The 21,349-nt window shown below is 42.5% G+C and overlaps 1 protein-coding gene across 1 annotated transcript in view; it reads right to left on the bottom strand.

Moving 5' to 3' along the window:
• Positions 1-21,349, bottom strand: part of LOC121337170 (glutamate receptor ionotropic, NMDA 3A-like) — a gene marked incomplete at its 3' end in the record, with an annotated part of 31,629 nt that overhangs the window by 9,616 nt on the left and 664 nt on the right. The window contains 1 exon segment of the mRNA XM_041407053.1: positions 20,992-21,349. This exon segment is cut by the window's right edge and continues 18 nt beyond it. Within this exon segment, the coding sequence (XP_041262987.1) occupies positions 20,992-21,349 (358 nt within the window).

Here is a 21,349-nt window from a genome sequence, read left to right as displayed (position 1 = left end):
ACACTCTGTGCACATACAAAGGACAGCACACAATCTGACCATACCTGTGCAAGGATCAGCAAACACCTTCAGTATTTCAGAAGGATAACATCTCAAGCACAGTACTGTGGCTATTATGGGATGGGCTCAGGGATCAACAAAAGAAATTTACCAGATGCAGAAAAACAACCAGAGAGTGACAGATGATTGCAGTAACAGCTGTGTCCATACTGCTGCATCAAACTGCCCAAGAAGCAAAAAACAAACTGCAGCTTTTGTACAGCTTACCCTGTCCTGGGTCTGGTTTTGGCACCTCTCATACCCTGCACTGGCTGTTAGGGTCCCAGCACTTTTGGGGAGTAAGAGTATCCAGAATATCCCAGTAGGGATAAGACTGTGTGAGCACTGTCTCTCCACCTCACCCAGCAGGTTTATCTCTTTGAAGATCTCTATGTCCTCATGCCAAACCCAGTGCACACGTGGAGTTTCAGAAATGCAAGACTGCTTCTGCTCCTCTACAGAACCATTCTTCCTGTATTTAAGCACCCTGAACTGATGAAAACCCATACCCAAGGATCACTGGGCACTACCCTGGGCCCCCCAAGCACACACAGTCCGGAGAAGATGGAATTCTGCCTCAGGACCAGAAAAATGGATGCAGTTTTACTCAGCAAAGCAGATGAAGGCAGTTTTCACCTGACTGGGAGTTCTCATGAGCAGGGCTGGACTCTCCTATAGAACGACAGCCACAGGATTAGTCCTCAGGAGCTCCAGCACTGTGATCCCTGTCCTATGTGCAGCACACCTGGATGTGTCAGCATGGTCCAACAGCCCATTCCCATGCTGAGACACTCCTCCTCCTTCCTGAACAGAGGTGTTATTTGGGATAACCTGTCTCGGACTGAGCCTGCGTGTAGAAGCACTCCTCAGAGTGAGACCATCTGTGCTTCAGCCATCACCTTCAGGAGCCCACAGATGCACTGACACAAGCACTTATCATCACTGTGATTTATTAGCTGCTAAATTTCCTGCTAAGATGCTTGAAAGATAAACATTCAGCCCTGGAAAAGCAGCAGAGTCTCTTTTCTCCACTAGGAGTATTGGACTGCAAAGTTGTCTTCAGAATTTTTTGACACAGTTTTGACATACACAAAACTTAGTCACCAAGCACTACTTCTGCTTAGGTTTCAGCTAATTGTCTCTGCACACCATGAGAACACCCCTGTAGGTGTTGGAGAAGAAGAGTAATCAATGTTTCCTTTGTACTGGGACTGAGGGAAGGGAATGTTTCTTTGGAGATGTTTGGATTTAATGCCTTCCTAATTATATTTTGAAAGGTTTATTTGCCATTTGTATGTAGGCTGCAGTTGAAGAAAAATACACAGAAGCCACATTTCTGTAGACAGCCTTTGATATTACCGTGTTCTTAATGCTTTTACATACCTCTTGTTGATTTTTCTCTCTTCAAAGTCAACAATTACGGCTTTTTAATGAAGAACTTCTACAAATTATTTATTAAATCATTCAGTAGTAATTTCTGAGACAGTGTAATTTCACAGAGAAGGTTTCTGACAACTGAAATGATAATTTAGAAGTGTACAATTTCATGGTAACAACAGAACAGAGATTTATGAGATTTCATCTGTGTATTGAACTCTGTTTCACACTTACTAAAGTTCTTGGGCAAATTCTTTCTTGACTTTAGCAGAGTTTGACTATTTCAGTTAAAATGACAAAGCTCACAAGGAAATTCAGTTTAAATGTCTTTTAAGTTTAACTTTAAGCTGCGATTGAAGACTGGTGATCTGCACCAGTTTTTCTTCAAACTACACAACCACAATTTAACCTGATTTGAACAATGCTAATTGCTATCTGTGTTTAATAATGTGTTTACACAGTGCCACTAGCAGAAACATCTTCTATGTCCATGAGTGCTTAATTTTTTATTGGACGTCACTAACTCCTGCTTTATAAACCAGCCACAATCACCTGACTTCACTGTTTACTCGTAAAGGACAGGCCTCAAATCCTTAATGTCTGACTAACTGCCTTTGGATCAGATGCTGACAGTCTTTCCACTGACTTCCAGTGGGCTCTGGCCCAAGCCATTCATGGAACACTAAGCGGTACATGGTCTGATGTGTCTCTTCTCCTGCCCATCAGCAGAGACTGTAACTACTGATTTGCTTTTTGTATCTCAGCCTGAGCAGTTTTTACAGGTTTTTGCCCATTGCCTGGGACACCTGAGAGAGCAGGTTCATTTAACAGCTGAAACACGGTTTGCATTTCATTAATGCAGAATTTCCCAGGCCTCCATTTCATCAGTCTGCAGTCCCATCCTTGTAAATCTTGCAGCACAAGCGCCTGGAGCTGGGCTGACTTGCAGCCTAAAGGATCTGGTCATTTATCTCTTCAACCGAATTTGTAATGCTAATTAGGCATAGTCACGGTGACATTTTATTTGACATTATAATAGCTACATTAGCAGAGTTAAAAGCATAGATGTGAACATTGTTTTGCTAACTGTGTAAAAGTAAACAACACAAAGAAAATATTATTCCCCTGTGACTCTTGGGGCAAAGGCAGTGCTTACATATATATGTAAGAATATACATTTTTGATAAGAAATACAAAAAACAGGCCATGTAATCGCATCAGAGAAAGTTCCACTGAAGGAAAAAACCCCTCCTGGCTTGCAGTGCCACTGTGGGGACTCACAGCTCTAAAACAGAGCTCAACAGCAGCTGTGAGCAAGCTGATGCCGCAGATCCAAAACCAAGGAGGACTGGTTTTCTCCATAGTTGAAATTAGAAAGTTTAGGTCTAAAGCCCAGTTCCTTAAAGTCTATGGGCACTACCTCATTTCATGCTAGGGGAAAAGGTGCTAGGAAATGCTATTTTATTTTTTTTAATGTGTGATGGCTCTACTGAAACAGCAATACTTCAAGAAGGAGTTTGTTCTGGCAGCTGACAGACTGTGGGAAGTCATGCCCCCGTTCCTGACCAGCTGCCAAGGTGTCCCCTAGGCACCACATCCCAATCCCTGCCCAGCCCCCCGACTGCTCTGGAGGGGAGGTGAGATCCAGTTGCAGCAAAAATCCTGCTCTGCCCTCAGCACTTTGCTGCTTCTGCTATGCAGACCTCTGGTTCTCTGGGGAAGAATATCATAGACCTGCTTTGGACCAAAACTCAGAGAGATGATGTCAGAAATTCCTTTTTTCCTTCTCTTGTCCATCAGTCTCCTTATACGCCCTTGTTTGACCAAGACCATAATTTCAAATTGGGTTGGTCCCCACACTAAAGACCATTTTTTGCAGAGGGTTTAAAAGCCTAGAAACTAAAGCTTTTTTAGACTAGCCAGAGCTATCCTGATCCTTGCAGCAAAAGAAGCCTGGCATCCATCCAGGCAATGCTTACATGCAAATCCTAAAAATGCACTGACTGTTGATTTTAAAAATCACCATACCACAGGAGTTAGCTTAATTTAAATTTTGACTTAGTTTGTCTTGAAAATTATTTCTTTTATTAGACCAGACAGACATGACTGGAAGTCGCTTTCTCTAATGCTACACAAAAATACTCCAAACTAATCTGTGTATGTACAGCTCTCTACAAGGTCATAGAGGCAATGTAAAATATGAACTTCCAGCTGCTCATGGAAAGTAGGGTCCATTATTTATCTGAATAGCCACTTATAAATTATCCTAAGTAATATTACTTTAAAAACTTCAAGGTGTTCTTTGCTTCAGGAAGGGAAAAAAAATTCCAACATTCAAAGTTCAATGAAGAACATTTCATATAGTGTGTGTGTGTGTGTGTCTGCTAGTGGAAGAACTCTCCTTAGCCTTTTAGAGTGATTACCTACAACCCCAGATCAAAGATACAGGTGTGACCAGGCTGCAGGAATAAAATGTGAGTTGGATTATGAAGAAATAAGAGTTTGAAGACTGATGAAATAAAAACCAAACAGGGTTATATTGAAGATCCCCAGAAGTGACATCACAAGGTAACAGCAAAAAACACCACTGCCAGCACAGAATGGCACCAGGAGGTGACAGGGCTAAAAATCACCCCTCACAAGTGGTCAGCTACTGGTCACTAGGAGACTGCAACCTTGAGAACTGATTTACACAGAACAAAGGACAACTACCCAGGGTGTAAAACATAGCAAATACCCACAAATGTGGACATATGGTAGAACTGCAAACAAAAGAGGAATGGGCAAGTAAATACAGTAGGCATGCAGGCAGCATTAATGAATATATAGAAGAGACCAAAAGTGGGAGAAACTCCCACAACCAACATAATGCTCCTGCCTTGAGAAATCCTGGAATACAGATTGTTTGCCAGTCAGCACCCCCAGTCCCCAGAAACACACAGGCACATGTGCTCTATCTGTCTAAAGATCTGGGAACCCAGAGGATGATCCCAGAGATGCAGGGATTCTGACTACAACATTTTGAACTGTGTTGTTTCTGAGAATAAGCTGTGGCACTTGCATAATTCCCCTACATCACTGAGACCAACAACATCACTTTGCTAACAGTGCTGAGACCTCGATTAAGCTAACAATGAATTCCTGGCTTTGCACATAGAAAGGGTTTCTAAAGCTCACATTAGCTGAGTGCAATATTTGCTTGCATGCCTTGCTCTTGAGGACCCCTGCTAACACAGCACAAGAGAGCTGACAGGGAATTTGGCAGCCAGGGCTGTAATTACGATGCACATTGCCAAGCATTGCTCCACACTGGGCTCCTTGGCACGTCACCCCTGCCAGGCTCCACAGCATAAAGGGCTCTTGAAACAGCATTCCCATCTTTGCCCTGTTTCAGCAGCTTCCACCTTCCCATCAGTAAGATGAACATCCTCTAGCATATTGCTGGAAAATGCTGCTTTTTCAGAGGCATGACAGGCTGTGAGTACTCCTTCTGTATGACTTAACTTTTTTGGCATAAGCAAAGCAGAACAAGAAGAAATTAATTATGGAAGGAAATGGAAAATAAAAGAGAGGGTATGGAGAAGACTGATTCATGTTGTGTTGGTAAAAGGAGTCTGGTCCCATTTTACAAAAGCAGCTGTTGCCCTTTCTGAGGTGTACCTGGTGTATGCACACAGCATTTAATCCAATTAGATTATATTCACCATTAACACCTGCAGCAAGGAATAAAATCTGATGGAGCACCATTTTCACTAACCAGTGCAATTACAGCATGGCTTGAAAGTGTTTTCAGCCCTTCCTGGGCATTTGCATTCCCCATACCCTCAGCAGCTGTGTCCCTAAGAAGAAGTTTCCTTCTTCTTCTGCCTGTCAAAGAAATACTCATCAGTGATCCACAGGGCACCCCTGGAATGATAGCTGTATATGGCAATATACAGCAGGGGAAATTAATGCTGACCCATGTCCCATTCCTCAGAAAGACAGCACCAGCTCATCATTGCATCCTCTTCTGCTGGGCCTTGCTCCAGGCATGTTTCACAGGATTAATTTTAGCTACAAGGGCATTTTGTTCTATATTGATTTTTTTTGTATGAAAGAAAGCTGCGAATTAAGCTTGCAAAGCCTGATCTCTTAACTCTATTAAATGAGGCCAGGGTAGATTAAGTTAGTAGTTCATCTTTCTGAAGCTAGGCATTAAAAACATGGCTCTAAGGTGAATTCTTGGGTGTATGTGGCTTGGCTTAAAACCAGGATCAGAATTTAAACAGTTTCACTTGAGGTTTCTTATTTAATACACCAAGGATTTAATTAGAGAAGATGGGAAATTAGAAAAAAGTGTTAAAATTGGCTCTCAGGGCACAGGATGAGTGGGGAAAAATAAAATCAAACATCTCTTTTAAAAACAAATACAGTCTCCATGTGATTGGATGCAGGCAACTGACAAAGGGCATGGGCCACTGGAATGTGCTGTCCTGAGTGGACTTGAAATGCCTCTTGCTGCTGACCTGAAGCCCACAATGCCGGCCGGGGTCAGAGGGTCTCATCCTGCATGGGCATCCTCAGCTCGCTGGGTACATTTCACTAATCAGGCAGTGATGCTCCCTTCCTCAGCAGGGGGCAAACCCAAATAAACTGGGAGCTGTGATGTTTGTAAGGTCCTCAGCTGCAGACTTACTACCTTTCAACACCAGACAGGAATCTGAACTTTTGAAAATGCACCAAAGCCTAGTGGCTTCTACTCACTGCGACTGCTTTAACCACTGCTCCCTGCTTTTAATTCCCAATACTGACTTAAAGCACTGTCATTAACAAACAAACAAAAACCTGAAAGACAAGGCAGCATGTAGAATTTTTGTGGCCGTGTTTTGAAGTTGCTTTTTCTGAGTGTGCAAACCACAAAATCAGGCAAGATCCTCTAATCAAGAGGCACCCACACCCCGCCCCCAAAGGCAAAAGCATTTGAATTTCCAATAAAGCGTTATAGCAACGACCCACTAAAGTGTGTGACTGCTCAGAGCCCGTTACCAGGCACACAGGAGAGGAGGAGGAAGAAGAGGCACCGTCTGGCTGTTGAATATAGAACCTGAGCAATCCAGTCTGAGATCCCTGCCTAATTTCAGTGAGCAAACCCCGCTGTGAAGTGGGGATAACCCCCTCCACAGTGCCCCAGAGGGACACATCAGCACCAGGCTTCTCTCCCATCCTAAGGCTTACAGCAAGATAAATACTTCACAGCCTTTTACACAGCCACGGATCAGAGGGAAAAATGGGGAAAAAACCAGATTAAGTAATACATCAAGCCTTTGTCAGAAGTAAAATCTAAGGCTGAAATCTCCACTTCTTTGCTGTGCTAGACACAGCTGACTCAATATAAAAAAAAAAAAAAAAAAAAAAAGGGCAGTAACAGCCATTTGTTTTATGTGTTGTTAAGTAATTTGGGTATTTGCACCATTATACTTCTCCAATATCCCACTGAAAATTCCCTCATCAGGACCCCACATCTGTGGGTATTTTGGTACTGTGATTTCCTCATTAGTTTAAAGGGGATAAGCAAGTTACCAATGGTCCACAGTCTTCCAAAAGAGTCCTAGATACAGCCATGAAGCAAGATCTTGCTGTAGTAGGTACTTCAGAGGGCAGAAAGTGGTTTACAGCCAGTATTATGGAAAGGTTTGGGAGAATGTGTCAAAAATCATCAGCCATCCCTGTCTCACTCTTGGATTTATAATGTGCAAGACCATCAAGTGAGCATTTACAGCTCCTACTTGTGACTCAGCCTTCTGGGCTCATCTAAATGCCTGACAGAAAATACACAACACCTTCACCTCCCTGCTATACACAAATACTTGCATGACTACTGCCACCAGTTTGGTTTCACTCTGCACCTATCATAGTCATTTGGACCAAGAATGAAGTGACTGCACAGGATTTGTAAGTAACAACGAAATATGAATCATATATATTAATCCTTCCTTTGAATCATGTTTAGATTCAGTGGAGCATTGGTAACTGAGGCTTTAAGCAATGTGTCCATCCATAAATAACTCAGCATACTGCTCTTACCAGGCAAGACCTTTCATGGTAGGGAATTTAATACACTTGTAGGAAAAAGATAGTTAGAAGAAGGTAGACAAATTGTTGAGACACAATTAAATAGCAATTCAACTTCTCTGTAAACAAAGTTCTTCATCCTACCTATTTATGTAAAAACTTACGTGTACTGATACCTTACATTTCTTGAGGGGAAAGGGAAAAAAGCTGTTGTGGCAGGATGACAGGGGTTGATCTTGTTTATGAGAAAATAATAAGACTAACAGCAACAATTTAATAGCTTGGATGTTAGTGATAGGAAGAATGCTCTGCAGCATGGAAATTATGAAAAAGGCCTATAAAATCTAGTTTTGATACTGGTTATATCTTCTCTGTTGCAATTGTTAAAATTTCCACTGCCTCCATATCCTATTATGAAATAGTATCTTATAATCTCCCTTAAAAATTAATGTACCTCCTCCTTAGAATAATATAGGGTTTGAAAAACTTTGTGACAGCTGAGAAGCCACTACACTCATTACAGAGCACCAATTATCCAAGAACACTGGGCATTTAGTTAATTTACTAAGAGCTTTAGCATCTGCTTGGGCTGCACATTTCTGTGAGTCAAAAGGCTCCCAAACATTCTGAACCAAATGAATCAATAAACTCTTGTCTGTGCTTGAGATTCCTACAGGCATACAAGGTCTTTCTTCCTCATAGCTCAGTTCTCCCTGCCCTGATCCATGGGATGATGCCTATGGATACTACGCTCCCTACAGGCCAGCTTTTTGACCCTGAAGACAGCTCATGAACATTCCAGCTAACAAAGAGGCTCTCAGCTCTCAGAAATGAACTCTGAGAGTGCTTTGATGCACTTGGGCAGCCAGTGGTTGGGTCTGTGGGTCTTCTGGGTGCATCTGGGGCAAACAACATCTTTATTTGTGTCACTGAGAATCTGAGAGCATCAGATTAATAATGGACCTGCCTGTGTAGCCTGCCCTCCTCTGCACTTAAAAACTTGTAAGTTAACTTGCAAGTGACTTAGCAACTCTAAAAACGTAGCAGCTGTTACTTCTCTTAAACAGCTCCTCAGTCATCCCACTGACAGCTTTGCCAGTCCGGTGTTACCAAGACTAATTAATACAGTCAAGTCTAACACTACAAGTTCTACAGGCTAGAAGAAATAATGACATTCAGGAATTTAGCAAACGAGACAGAAGTTATGAATTTAATGATCTGGGAGCCAGTCTTGAGTTATGCAAAACACACTGAGTTAGGTATTCACAAAATTGCTCCAGCGTAATTGTCGGCACGTGGATTGTTTGCAAACAGCTTGCACAAACTACTTAGTGTTAATCATTTGTTCCGTGACATAGTTAGTCATGCACTATTTCTGCTCCTTGAGTGGGTGATTGTATCCTCCTGAAGGAGAGGGTAAGAACCAGCGAAAATGAGGCGCACCCCGGGAGTTCAACACGGATAAGCGCCTTTGACAAAATACGGGAGCATCATGTCTCACTAATCTCTGCAAGATGTTTGCGTCTCTCCATCCCCATGCAAATAATCCATGATGACTCTGCAGAGTCTGGTGAACCAAAGCCTGGGGACAAGGAATTCGCAGTGACTATTTCTGGCACAGCGATTCTTTTTAACGCTCCGAACAAGGGGGAGTGTTGCAGAGGAGTATCTAATTCCCCCAGACAACCTGAGAGGAAGGGATGACAGATCACCACTCCTAAGAGTTTGGCAAGAGCTTGCAAACTGCTGTCGCTCTCTCTGCAGGAAACAGTACTGCTTCAGGGAAAGAGAACCCCCAGAAAAAACTGCCGCAAAAAAGAAAGGATGTTCCCTGAAGACACAGGAATATCAGGATTTTATTTCTTTCCACATTTCAGTTTTCGTTGTTTACATGATGTTAGCACTTGAGTGCAAGTTAATCTAAGATACAGAATCCTAGAATGATTGGGGTTGGAAGGGACCTTATCCCCCTGACAAGGGCAGGGACATCTCCCCCTAGATCAGCTTGCTACAAGCCCTGTCCAGCCTGTCCTTGAACACTTCCAGGGATGGGGAATGTATTGCAGTTATTACAGCAATGTGCAGAATTACAGTTCCACACACTTCAGTGACCTGGGATGGAACTAAAGGAGGTGAAAAACTATAAGCTGAATTGAATTTTTTCGCAATAAAGCTTTGATACCCCAGAATTGCTCCATGAGGTACCTGGCAAACAGGAGTGAAACACTCAGCCAGCAGTGAAAATAAAAGCAACAAAGGGAGACTCAAGAAACTGGGATCTTCTGTTAAAGGACACCACAGCACCACAAAACATTTTCAGTGGCAGCCACATCAGTGTCACATTGGGCAGTCATGGTTTACAGACAGGCAACATGTCATGGGTAATTCCCTGACAACTTTTAGTCTTCCAGAGGAGACTTCTGACAAAGCACAGAAATACTTCTGGACTTCTTCATGCCTGGACTGGTAGACCAGCAGCTATGCCAGTACTCAGCCCAGTGTATTTTCCTGTGATTTTAATTGTCTTGAAGAGGAATGAATTTCCCATTTGAGTCCCCTGTTCAGTGGTCAGACTGCAGACTCATTTCTCCTGATCTTACTGACAATAATAAGCCATTTTGCTGCTTATTATTATCAAATAAAATTGTAATAATTTTGTATGACTCTCGGAAGACATACATTTGCTCTCACGGTACTGGCATAATATGGATCCACAAAAAGATGAATTGTGTGAATTATTCTCTATCATAGTTAGTGAATTGCTTTCTATAGGATTTTAGGTAAAGTGGGAACTCTCTGGTGAAAATTAGTCAAATTCAGGTAAAATTAAAGGTTAGAGTTTACAGAAGTCCGAAGTTTGCTTATGAATATACTTTTAGTATCATAGCAACAAACCACAGATCCTATTGGACTTGTTCTTCATTCAAAGCAAAACTATACCACACCTAAATGAATTTTTTTTGATGATGTCAATTGCATCAGAAACAGCATGCAGGCAGTCATACCACTGAAAGCATTCACTTCAGCTGTTCTTGTTCTCCTCAACAAGAATATTTTCCCCTTTTCATGAATACTTCAGTAATCAAATTACACTAGGACAAATGCTTATAGAAAATGCACAGCACAACCAAACACTTTGAGTATTTGCAAGTTCCAGATTCCATGTATATCACCAATTCCTGTGTTTATTGGACTGGGAGGAAAAAATTATGGGCTTAGCTAAACAACCAAAACTGTGTCTTGAGCTGGTCCTTACTCAAAGCTAGTGAAGTAAAAGGAAGTACTTCCATAGATATTTTGGAAGGCTCTGGGATGCTGCCATTCCTTTGTTCTGGCTTGTTCCAGAAATTTCAGGTGGTTTTCAGGCAGAGAAATAAGATGTCTGTGATTATCAGATGTATTATTCACTGTGAATTCTCACTTCATTTTCCTCTTAAAGTACAGTTCGGGCAGGAATACCAGGGCAGTATGAGCTGGTCAACAAGCTCCCATGCCCTGTCAAACAGAGCATCTTTCTTCTGCTAATCATGTGGCACTGCTGCATCCCACCATGAGTTTAAATTTGCCACTTACAAACCTGTAAGTGTTGTGAACACCCCAGGAGGACATGGTGGCACAGCTCACTTCCACATAACTGCATGTTACATATTTATATGCACTGTCAAAATGGTGGGAAGATACAAAGCTGTGTTTCACTGGAATCCAGCAGGCTGAGCTATTTATAAATAAGTGCCTTATTTTTGGTGCTCTTCACTGCAGATGAACAGTGAGTGATGAGCAATTTATGTTGCTGATCATTTGTATCACAATAGAGCCTTGCAGTCTTTTTCTGCAGTTCCTAGACTCTGTAACTTCAGGATCTGTAGTATCCTACAGTGGAAGAGAGGACTTCAGAACAAAGACCAATGGGCAAGATAAAGAAAGGATGAAATGAGCATGCCACACTGAAAATGGAAGAGTAGATAGATAACAGAGCGTCTGAAAAAATATTTGAGCATTCCTGGCGATTCTGGGCATCAATATCCAAAACAGACCCACCACCCATCTATCTCTCAAAAAGCAAACTCTCATTGTGAAGGAATCCTTTCACAAGAGTACTCCAGACTGAGGGATTTTCAATTTAGACAATGGAAGGAAACATTAAACAAAATATGGCTTAATGAACATGAAATAAAAGTCATTAGAAGGATAACATGCGCTGAAGAAATCTTAGAGATATAACTGAAGTGGAAAAGGAGGTTTTAATTAACAAGCTTGTAAGCATCCTGTACTCTGTAAATACTTCATGTATATAAAAGGATGATCATAAGGATGACTGAATAATCATCAGTTTGGCTTCCCTGTGTTGACTGCTGATGTAAGATTCCTAATCAGATGCCACAGGAGTATTGTTAACCATACCAGCCTACCCAGGATATTTCTACAATGATACATTGTGATAGGAACTTCTATGGAGGTGATTAATAGGTGGTTTTTCTCTCCCCATTATCTCTGAGGAAGAAACACTTATGCCATGTTTTACCATTTCCCTGGTCATAAACTCTGCAGCAGACACTTTCACAGACCACAGGATCACAGAATAATTTGGGTTGGGAGTGACCTTGAACACCATTCCTTTCCAACCCTCTGCCATGGGCAGGGACACCTTCCACCAGACCAGGTTGTTCAGAGCTCCATCCCACCTGGCCTTCAACAGAAGATGAGACATCTGAAATGTTCATGCCTCAACACTTAAACAAAAAATACCAGTGCTTTCTGCTGTAACTATTTTCCTGTGTTTCCCTCAAGGCTGTCAGTGGGTATCTATTTGTTGCCTATGTAGTTCATCACCTATCACACACAAACCTTAAGCAGAAGAAACCCAGGCACACAAACCCTTCATCTTGTTGCCCTTCTAAGGCAGGGGTAAAATCAGCTCTATAGTATTAGCACACTAAAACAATGTAAATCACAGCTAAAACACTTTCAGTATATTCTCAAAGGAGGGCAGCTCCAAAGAGAAGTCAGATCTGTTTTTCCCCACTTCTGATACTGAGTACAGAAAATCCTTAAAAACAACTGCTGTCTTACAGAAAGCAGCTACATATGAGTGAGCCTTACAGACTCAGAAAGTGATAAATAATTATTCTTTCACCTGAAATAGCACCGGAAAATTATCAAACTGTAAACTCAATGATATCAACTTCTCATCTGATTTGCAAAATAAAAAGATCTTTTTAAGACAGTTTGAGTGAGTATGCTATTAAAATGAGTGTAATGCAACTGCTTTATCAGTAGCATCATTGAGAGAGGCTGGTGCATAATTCAGCTGCTCTTTCTGGATATTATTTGCTACGTCTAATGACTCTTTCTTTGCAACAAATGCAAAACTTCATTTTTAAAATCTCAGTTGATGCTTGAAGATCTGTCTTGTGTTTTGACTCTGTCTCAAGTCAGAAAGTCTTGTAAAATGTCGTATAGACAGCACGGGAAATAATTTCCTTCACAGTCTTAAAGAAGCTGGAAGTGGGATAGCATGCCTTCAGGGAAATACTAAGAGTTTAAAATATGCCTGTGCAGCACATTCATAGATTTTTATAATCCACTTCAAATACTTTCCACATTGTAAAACAGGCTTCAGAAATGATCATCACAGATGAAAGCAGGTGAAAAAAGAGTAATAAAAATACCATAGAAAGAGGAGGAAAAAATGGTGGCTGCTTCTTCTGAGCTCCTCAACATTTGATTTTTCCTGTATAATAATAATAAGAACTGAATGATCACAGTAATTTCTCCATTTACTGTGGCTCAGTGTCAGCTGAGGGTGCACCTCTGCCCATCTGTACCCTCCTCCTCCACCCCCCTATCTGCAGCCTTCAGCCACCCAGGCTGAAACATTTCAGATAAAAGTTAATTATCCAGCACTAAATTGCACACCAGACTTTTCCAAACTGCTGCCAACTGGAAACCTTCCCATCAGCTTCTGAGGGCTCTCCCAGCTCACCATTCAGGAAGGGAGCATCTGAGAGGTTCGGCATCATCTCCCCATTCACTGACAAGGCACTCAGAGCTCGCAGAGGCATAGGGTGGCAGCCTGGCATGGTGGTGGCACCTGCTTTCTGCTTGTACCAGCAGGGTATTCCTCTGCTCCAGGGATGCAAGATGCTCATCAGTGCCTGCATGGACCTACACTGCAGGGAAATGACACACAGAGCTCAGGTCTGAGGGGTGGACAATCAAGCCTGAACACAGAGATGCTCTGGAACTCTGCAGCCAAATCCAAGCCTCAAGGCCAACTGTTTGGTTGCAATGCCCCACAAGAGCAGCATGTAATGTTACAATGGCTGTGGTATGACTGTCTCAGATCTTCATGAAGCTGTCCACAATTACCAAGAGCAGTGTTATCAGCTTGCTGTGACAGCTGCACAGCACTTGGGGCCAGGCTGTGAACTTCTGAGTCACACTGATGAGGAGCCCCTTGAACAAGCAGCTTTGCTCAAGTGTGACTCCCTTAATAAATGAATCATCTATCAGTGCTGCCTACTCAAGCTTAAATCCTTCTCCCAGTTCTCTTGCTACTTCCACCATCTGCACATCCTTTCCCTGTGGTGGTGAGAACCAATTTGGCTGACTGACAGGGTTTTGGGGAAAATGTGGAGTCTTTCAGGGCCAGACCACAAGTAAAGTACAGTTGCTAATGTCCAAAGCTCCAATCCTTAAGTCCTTGTGCCTGAACCTGCTCCCATTTATTAGGAAATCCTTTTTTGGGTACTTACTGGTATGATGCTGCATGCATCCCAGTAACCTGGTGCTCTGAAATCCTAACCAGTCTGACCCTGGGTCCCAAACCATCATGAGAGACTCTAATCATAACTCTCAGCATGAAGTTTGCAAAAAGGCTTCCATTAATCACATCCAAACGTACCAAGGCCTCACACCCTTTGCAAGACATCCCTCTGGCAACAGCAATAAACCATTATCTGACCGTTTGACATTAATCCCTGTTCCCATCACTGCATCCTAGATGCTGGCTTAATCAGTCTCCTAAAAACTCTGCAGGAAAGACAATGCATTGTGGAGTGGGGGGGGGTGGTGGTGAGGAATGCTTTTTTGGGCAAGCATTACTCACTGAAAGTAACTATTCTTAGCCAGGGATCAAGACAGCCCTGTGAATTCAACCCCGATTTGGGCAAGCCATTCTTCTCTGTGCTTGGTGATTCCAGCTCTTTGTCCAGTGCTTACCTACAAAATTCAGTTCCCTTGTTTTGTGCTGCTATAACCACAAAAAGTAAAGACATAGGGAAGGGCACCTCTTTTTCTCTTCTCAGCTCAGCTTATTTTCTCCTTCTCTTCCCCTGCGTCACTGACATGTGATGTTTCCAGTGTTCTTGCTTCCTTTTCTTGTTTTCTTCCTCCTCTTTTCTCTGGATGCTTTCAGCTCTTCAGAACAAACTCTGCAATGCACAGCTATTTGTATTGCAGTGAGATCTAATGCACTCTCTCTTTCCACCAAATTGAGAAGACAACCCTTCCACTCTTTAAAAGCCCTTCAGTAAGACCTACAGAAACATGGATTTATAGTCTGAATCTTTGTTGGAATGCAAATTCAGGTTTTTTAAAAGAAACTGCTTTTTCCAGTTTTCTGCTCTTTACAATAAATATGTAAATTCTAGACATGTTATGCCTAGTTTTCTTTCACATTTAAAAATTAATTGGAAATCCAGAGAGGGAAATAATAGAATACAATATAAACATTTTATTTGAGGGCTTAAAACTGTAACTGGATCCAGCACAGTCTTAAACCCTAAAACTATGTGTTTTCAATATTTCATGGGTTTAAATAGTAAGCAATTTATTAAATGTACCCTAAATGAGAACTTTTAAAAGAAATATTGGAATTTAATCACAATACCTGAATTGAACAACACATCACAAGAACTTTTATTGATTTCTAGTTTCTAGAGCTCTACTTCCACTGGCTTTCATGGACAAATTCTTGGGAGAAATTATATTGAATACTCCAAGTTACTTTTCTTTGTTAACAATCTGTTCAGTACAGTAACTTATGTACTCATATAGAATCTGACAACAGGTTGTATTTAAATTTGTCTATTCTAGGCAAAATTATAATTTTTACTTAGTGGATTAAGCCAAGTATTCTTTGATGTTTCTTCTGATAATGCCTGTCCTTCAGCAAAGTAATAATCAATGATTTAACGCTGTCATATTTTAATCACTCATCACTGACAGGAGTATGTGCAACGCGTTATGAAAGACCTAGCAGCAAGAAAGACATTGTTTTGTGAACACCCAGAATAGAAAAAAAATAACCAAACCCAAAAAAACCATCATGTATGGCACTGAATTTGATATTAACTCAGCTTTTCTGCATCGAAGAATCAGCATGAGATAAGGAATGAGAAAATCTTGTTACTGGCCAGCTCAGAATGAGTGCTATCGCAGCAGACTTCTGGGTCTTTCTGGGAGTATCCAAGGGACTTTGAAATTAAGGAACCAGAGGAGAACTGAAGTTAAACATTCTCACCACTTTCCTGCATTCTGAAAAGGGATTTTCTGTAGCTGTGATAAACTGGATCTGCTTTAAACTCTTTAACTCCAATAAAGAGACTAGTTTGGGTTTGCCCCCCCTTTTTTTGTTCCATGCAAAGATTTTTGACAGAGGAAATATCACTGGGGTCTCTGGCTGAAGAGAAGCAACTGGGCATTTGTTTGCACATCCTCTCAATTTCTGTCCTTGATTCCTCTCAAGAGCCGTCTCATAAACCCTCCTGAAGTACACAAAAGGCAAGTGCCACACGCTGTTTACTCAGTGTCAGGTGAGGAGGGTCACTGGCCACAGGGAAAGACTGAACACATATTCCTCATCTACACAGAAAGTAGCACAAGCTTCCCATATCTGGACTAAGACAGATTAGCAGTGACAGTCTGAATGACCAGAGCCTGCAGCCAAACGTGTGTGTTGCATTCCCTCCCTGGGAAATGGAATTATTAAAACTTTCTCCAAAATCAAACCCACTTTTCTGCAGAAATGAAATTCTGTCTCTGAGGAGGAAAGAAAAAATTGTCTCTGGGCATTTAGTTGGGCAGAAGCTTTCCCACATCGCTGTTCCTTTGCTGTGATTTCTACCTGCCCTTACTGGTGCAATGCACAGTCTGTGTCTTACAGGACACAGTCCTATGACTTCTGAGGACACTGTATTCACAGTGTATTCCTGTCTATTTCCAAAAAGTCCTGTAATTCCTCGCCCAGGCTAGTCTGATATATATATATAAATTAGGAAGCTGTTAATTCCTTTAAAGACGAATTAAAAAATTAAATGTTTGTAGGCAGTTTCTTTTCACAGCATCTGTTCTGAGGCTGAGCTTCCTTTTCACTGGAAAATTCAGTTTAATCAGGACCTTTGATTTGGTTTATTCTTTTGACCCCTTTGAAGTCATAGCAGTAATCAGTAGCACTGCAGTTTCAGTTCCTTTAAGAAACCAGGTAAAGCACAGACTGTCAGGGACTGATGATTTGCAATTACTTTATTCTGTTTAGTTGCAAACATGACCTCCCCTGAGTTTCTGATACTATCACTAACTAAATGGATATTATGGGCTATTCTTCCCAGACTCTCAGCTCTGAGCTGTACTACTAGAAGTACTATCACTGTATTTATTTATGCTTCATGTTCTCTGGATCTTTTCCCTGTTCCAGCCATGGGAAAATTATTAATGACGTTGACAATCTTAGAATCAAAAGATAGAGTGCTTCTCTTGATAGAAACATACATAAGGTGACAAGCCTTGCCTCTGTGGCATCAATGCTTGTGAAGATGCTTTCTCCAAAGAAATGAGCTGTCAAAGCTTCACTGCAATTTGCATTTGTGTTAGCAGTGAAGAAATCCAGTTTTTTGGTTTTTTTTCCTTGCTGAATGACAGTGCTAAATTGTTACTTTTGCTTACTGAGTGTGAAATGACAGTAAAGTGGGAAAAGTAAACAGCATTTTTTCAGGTCACAACAGCACTTGGATTTATTGTTAGTGTACATTAACAATTAAATCACAGATATGAAATGAAAAAAAGTGTGTCACACTTTACTCTGTGTAGCCTCCCTTGAAACCAACACACTCCTGAACCTCCAGAGCAAGCTGTTGCTTTGTGGCAGAACAAGTGTAGTACCACACCTTGTGGTGGCTGTTGTCTTGTGATCATTCATGTCATGGGGAAAGACTTTGATTTTTTTTTTTTTTTTTATCCTCAGGGTGGTAGAATTTAATGAGAAATAGATTTTGAAATATGCTTGAACAACCACAGAACTTTTGAAAACACTGTCTAGGTATCTTACATAACTGCAGCTGCCCATCTGTGGTGCTGTATATTTCCTCTCACGTTACACATCTGAAGTATTACTGTCATCAAATACCACAGAGACAACAGGCAGTATTATTGAAATGTATTTAATTTCTGGATCTTTACCTTCCCTTTTATTCTAAGCATTGCTTTTTTCCATATTAGAGGAGATTTGCTCGAACATCAACATGCTTTTCAATTACAGTGAATATTTGCCTGTTATAAACTTCTGCATGAAATAATGACATTAACATTCAGCAGCAGTACAGCACATTGCATGTGCATGTTCCTGTCCTGTTGTAGTGTGGAAAATGAGACTTTGCTAGAATTACTACCTTAAGATCACCCTAATAAAAGATTTCAATTTTGAGGAGAAGCAGTATGACACAGCACCTAGTGAATACTGGGTTTGTTATGCTTGCCATGGTCTTCACATGTACACACCACAAAATGCTCTCCAAGGGCAAAACAAGTTTTGGGTCTGCTCCTCTGCTGTGTGGAAGGAAAACACCTGCAGGCACTCCTAAGGGCATGCTGCAGTTGTTTTGTGGGAGGGAACATCATCTGTCCAAGCATCAGCAGGAGGGGTGACCCCAGGGTTGCCAATTCAGAAGCAGGGTTAGAAATCAGTCTTCTTTTCTTCTCTGGATATCTGCATGCTGAGCCTGTCAGTAAAATCTGCCTTGTCTACAAGGATGTCATTTACAACTGCCTCCTCTAAGATGGCCAGTCAGTAGAAGAAGCCAACGTGCAGCTCCAGGTCTATAGAGACAGGAAGGTGACAGATCTGTGCCGTGTTAATTTTCATGTCAGTGCTGCTATGGGACTGTGAACAACACAAAATCCCTGTCTGCAACAGAGATTGCCAACAACTCCAGGGACTTCTGGGTCCAATATGCTCTTGGAAATCTTGTAACTCTAGGAAGTACGCAAGGCAAGGCTGCTGTAGCACTGCCTCCAGCATTAGCCTAGAAATGGTATGTAATAAGTGAAAATATGAATAAAAACAGTTTCAGAAAGATGTCAGCCCTTCCAAGACAACCTTAATAGACTAACACACTTGAATAAAAGTGCCTGCTGGCATTTGAGTAAGACTGAGTTGGTTTTTTTTAAATCCACAGATGCTTGAAAAGTAATTTTTTTTTAGCTCAGCCCAAAGGAAAAACGGAGTCTATTCAGCACAGGGGCAGTGCCAGGCATTGGTTTCACTGTCACTGAAGACAATGCCAGTTAAAGTCTGCTTAAGAACAAAGTCCTGATTTGGACAGACTGATCCATTGGGGTCTCTGCTGAGAACAATTTTCAAGTTAAGCAGGAGCTTTGAAGTCCGTGGAAAGCAGCAATGAAATCTAACCCTGCGCTGCATGCCTTGAACATATCTTGTGAACTCAGGCATCTTTGGGTGAACTTAGACCCTTCTCTGAGATGGAAGATAAAATAATGCTAACAGCCAGAGCAAATCCTCGGTTCAGGATTCGGCCCCCAGGGAGCTTTGGCTGTTGACTCTAGCACCATTGTGACTGCAGCTGCAAGGCTGGTAGATGGAACAGCAAACTTGGATGCTACTGGCACCATCAATAGCAGAATTCAGCAGCACTGATTACCCCTGAGTTTTGGCTTAAACCTAGAGAGACCTGAGTTACATGGGGTTTTTTTGAGGTAGAGAAGCCTAGCTGAATTAAAGGGGCTACAAACAAGCTGGAGACAGGATTTTGACAAGGACATAAAATAGAGTGACAGGAGGAGGAGCAGCAGCTTCAAAATACCGAGAGCAGGGTTGGATGGGATATTGGGAGGAAATCCTTGACTGTGAGGGTGATGAAGCCCTGGCACAGGTTGCCCAGAGAGGCTGTGGCTGCCCCATCCCTGGAAAAGCTCAAGGCCATGCTGGATGAGTGTTGGTGAAGCCTGGTCTGGTAGGAGGTGTCCCTGCCCATGGCAGGGGATGGAACAAGATTGTCTTTAAGATCCTTTCTGACTTAAACCATTCTGTGATTCAGACCAAGCAACATCTTCAGTCACATCTTCAGTTACAGACTAGGAACTACCTAACACAGACTTTTTCTACTTTTTCTGTCACAATTCAAACACACAAAAATTGAAAAACTCCAAACCCACAGAAATTAGTTCCAGGCTGTGGTCTCTATTTGTTTTTGCAAAGCCGATTCACTTGGCAATGTTTTTTTCTATTTACATTTTGAAAGCAAAGTTGAACTACCTCTTTTTACATAAAACAACTATTTATCCTGTACTTAAAAGGCAGCTTGTACCATTTCACTTATGACTTCCCTTGCACAGGCTTTACAGAATACAGCATTTTCTTCCAGCTCTTTTACCTGAAGATGATTCCTGACATCAAACACACAGTTTCAAAATACTGTATCTATTACCTTCCTCCGGAGTGTGTAACACTAAGTTGCCATCTTTGTATGATAGAAAGTTTAGCTCCTGATGCTACTTCTACTTGTGCCTAAGAGTTTTGTCAAATACAGAATTCCATTTCTACTATTTTAGCTACACAATCAAACAAAAAGATTGGGCTGCAGTTTCCACTACTTTAGTTAGGCAACACGAATTAGCAAAAATCTGATCTAGTAGCAACGCATGAACTACAAGTGAAACTGAACTACAGAAAATCCTGGCGCTTTAGCTCAGCTCGATGCAAAAATTTACACGGAACAACTTCCCTGAGAAGTGTCACCTGGTCCCAACCTGCAGTGCCCATACACAGACCACAGCAGTAAGACCAATAACAAACACTCTGAAAGCCGTTCGGGGCTTTTTCCGTTTGCCTTTTTTTTTTTTTTTTTTTTTTTCCTTTCCCCCTTAACAACCTTTTCTTGATATGCAAAGCATGTCCCGGATCCCGCTTCTGCTCTCGGCTCTACAACTTATCGCAGTGTATGGCTTCAGGCTAGCAACTTCGCTTGTGCCACCGAACTTTCGTCTGCCTTTCCACAAAGAGGATGCTTCTCCCAGGCCACCCCGGGGCTGAAGCGGAAGAGGGTGCTAAAGGAGGGAGGGACCCAAGTGCGACGTCGGCGGCCCCGGGGTCCGAGCGCTTCTCCCTCGGTCGGAGTCCTCCCGCCGAGACCCCTGCCCGGCTCCGACGCGATCCCCCGACCCTTCCCCGCAGCTTCCCCGGGGCACTTTCCTGCCCTGCGCTGTCTCCCCGAGTCCCCGGCGCCTTACCAGGCTCCGCCGGGGGAACTCGCCCAGCACGATGCTGACCACCGGGATGCGCAGCGCCGCTGAGATGAAGTCCAGCTCCAGCATCTCCCCACGGCTCTGCGGGAAGGCGAGGATGGCTGAGACCCCCTGCACCACCACGGTGTGGCAGAGACTCTGCAGGAAGGAGACGGGGTCGTTGCTCCAGGAGGCGCTGGCTGAAGAGAAGGGGAAGAGGGGCAGGTCGCCCAGCCCCGCCTCGATCGCCATCACCACCTCTAGGGACAGGTTGTAGGGCAGCAGCCCGGGCACGCCGTTCAGGTTGGCCACGGCCAGCAGCAGCGCGTCCCGCGGCGAGGGGGGCGGCCGCCGCTGTCCCCCG

The sequence above is a fragment of the Onychostruthus taczanowskii genome, unplaced genomic scaffold, assembly GCF_017590055.1.
Source record: "Onychostruthus taczanowskii isolate IOZ18803 unplaced genomic scaffold, ASM1759005v1 scaffold250, whole genome shotgun sequence".
Classification (NCBI taxonomy): Eukaryota; Metazoa; Chordata; class Aves; order Passeriformes; family Passeridae; genus Onychostruthus; species Onychostruthus taczanowskii.
Note: the sequence above shows the minus strand (reverse complement) of the source record. Positions and strands in the feature narration are given on the sequence as shown.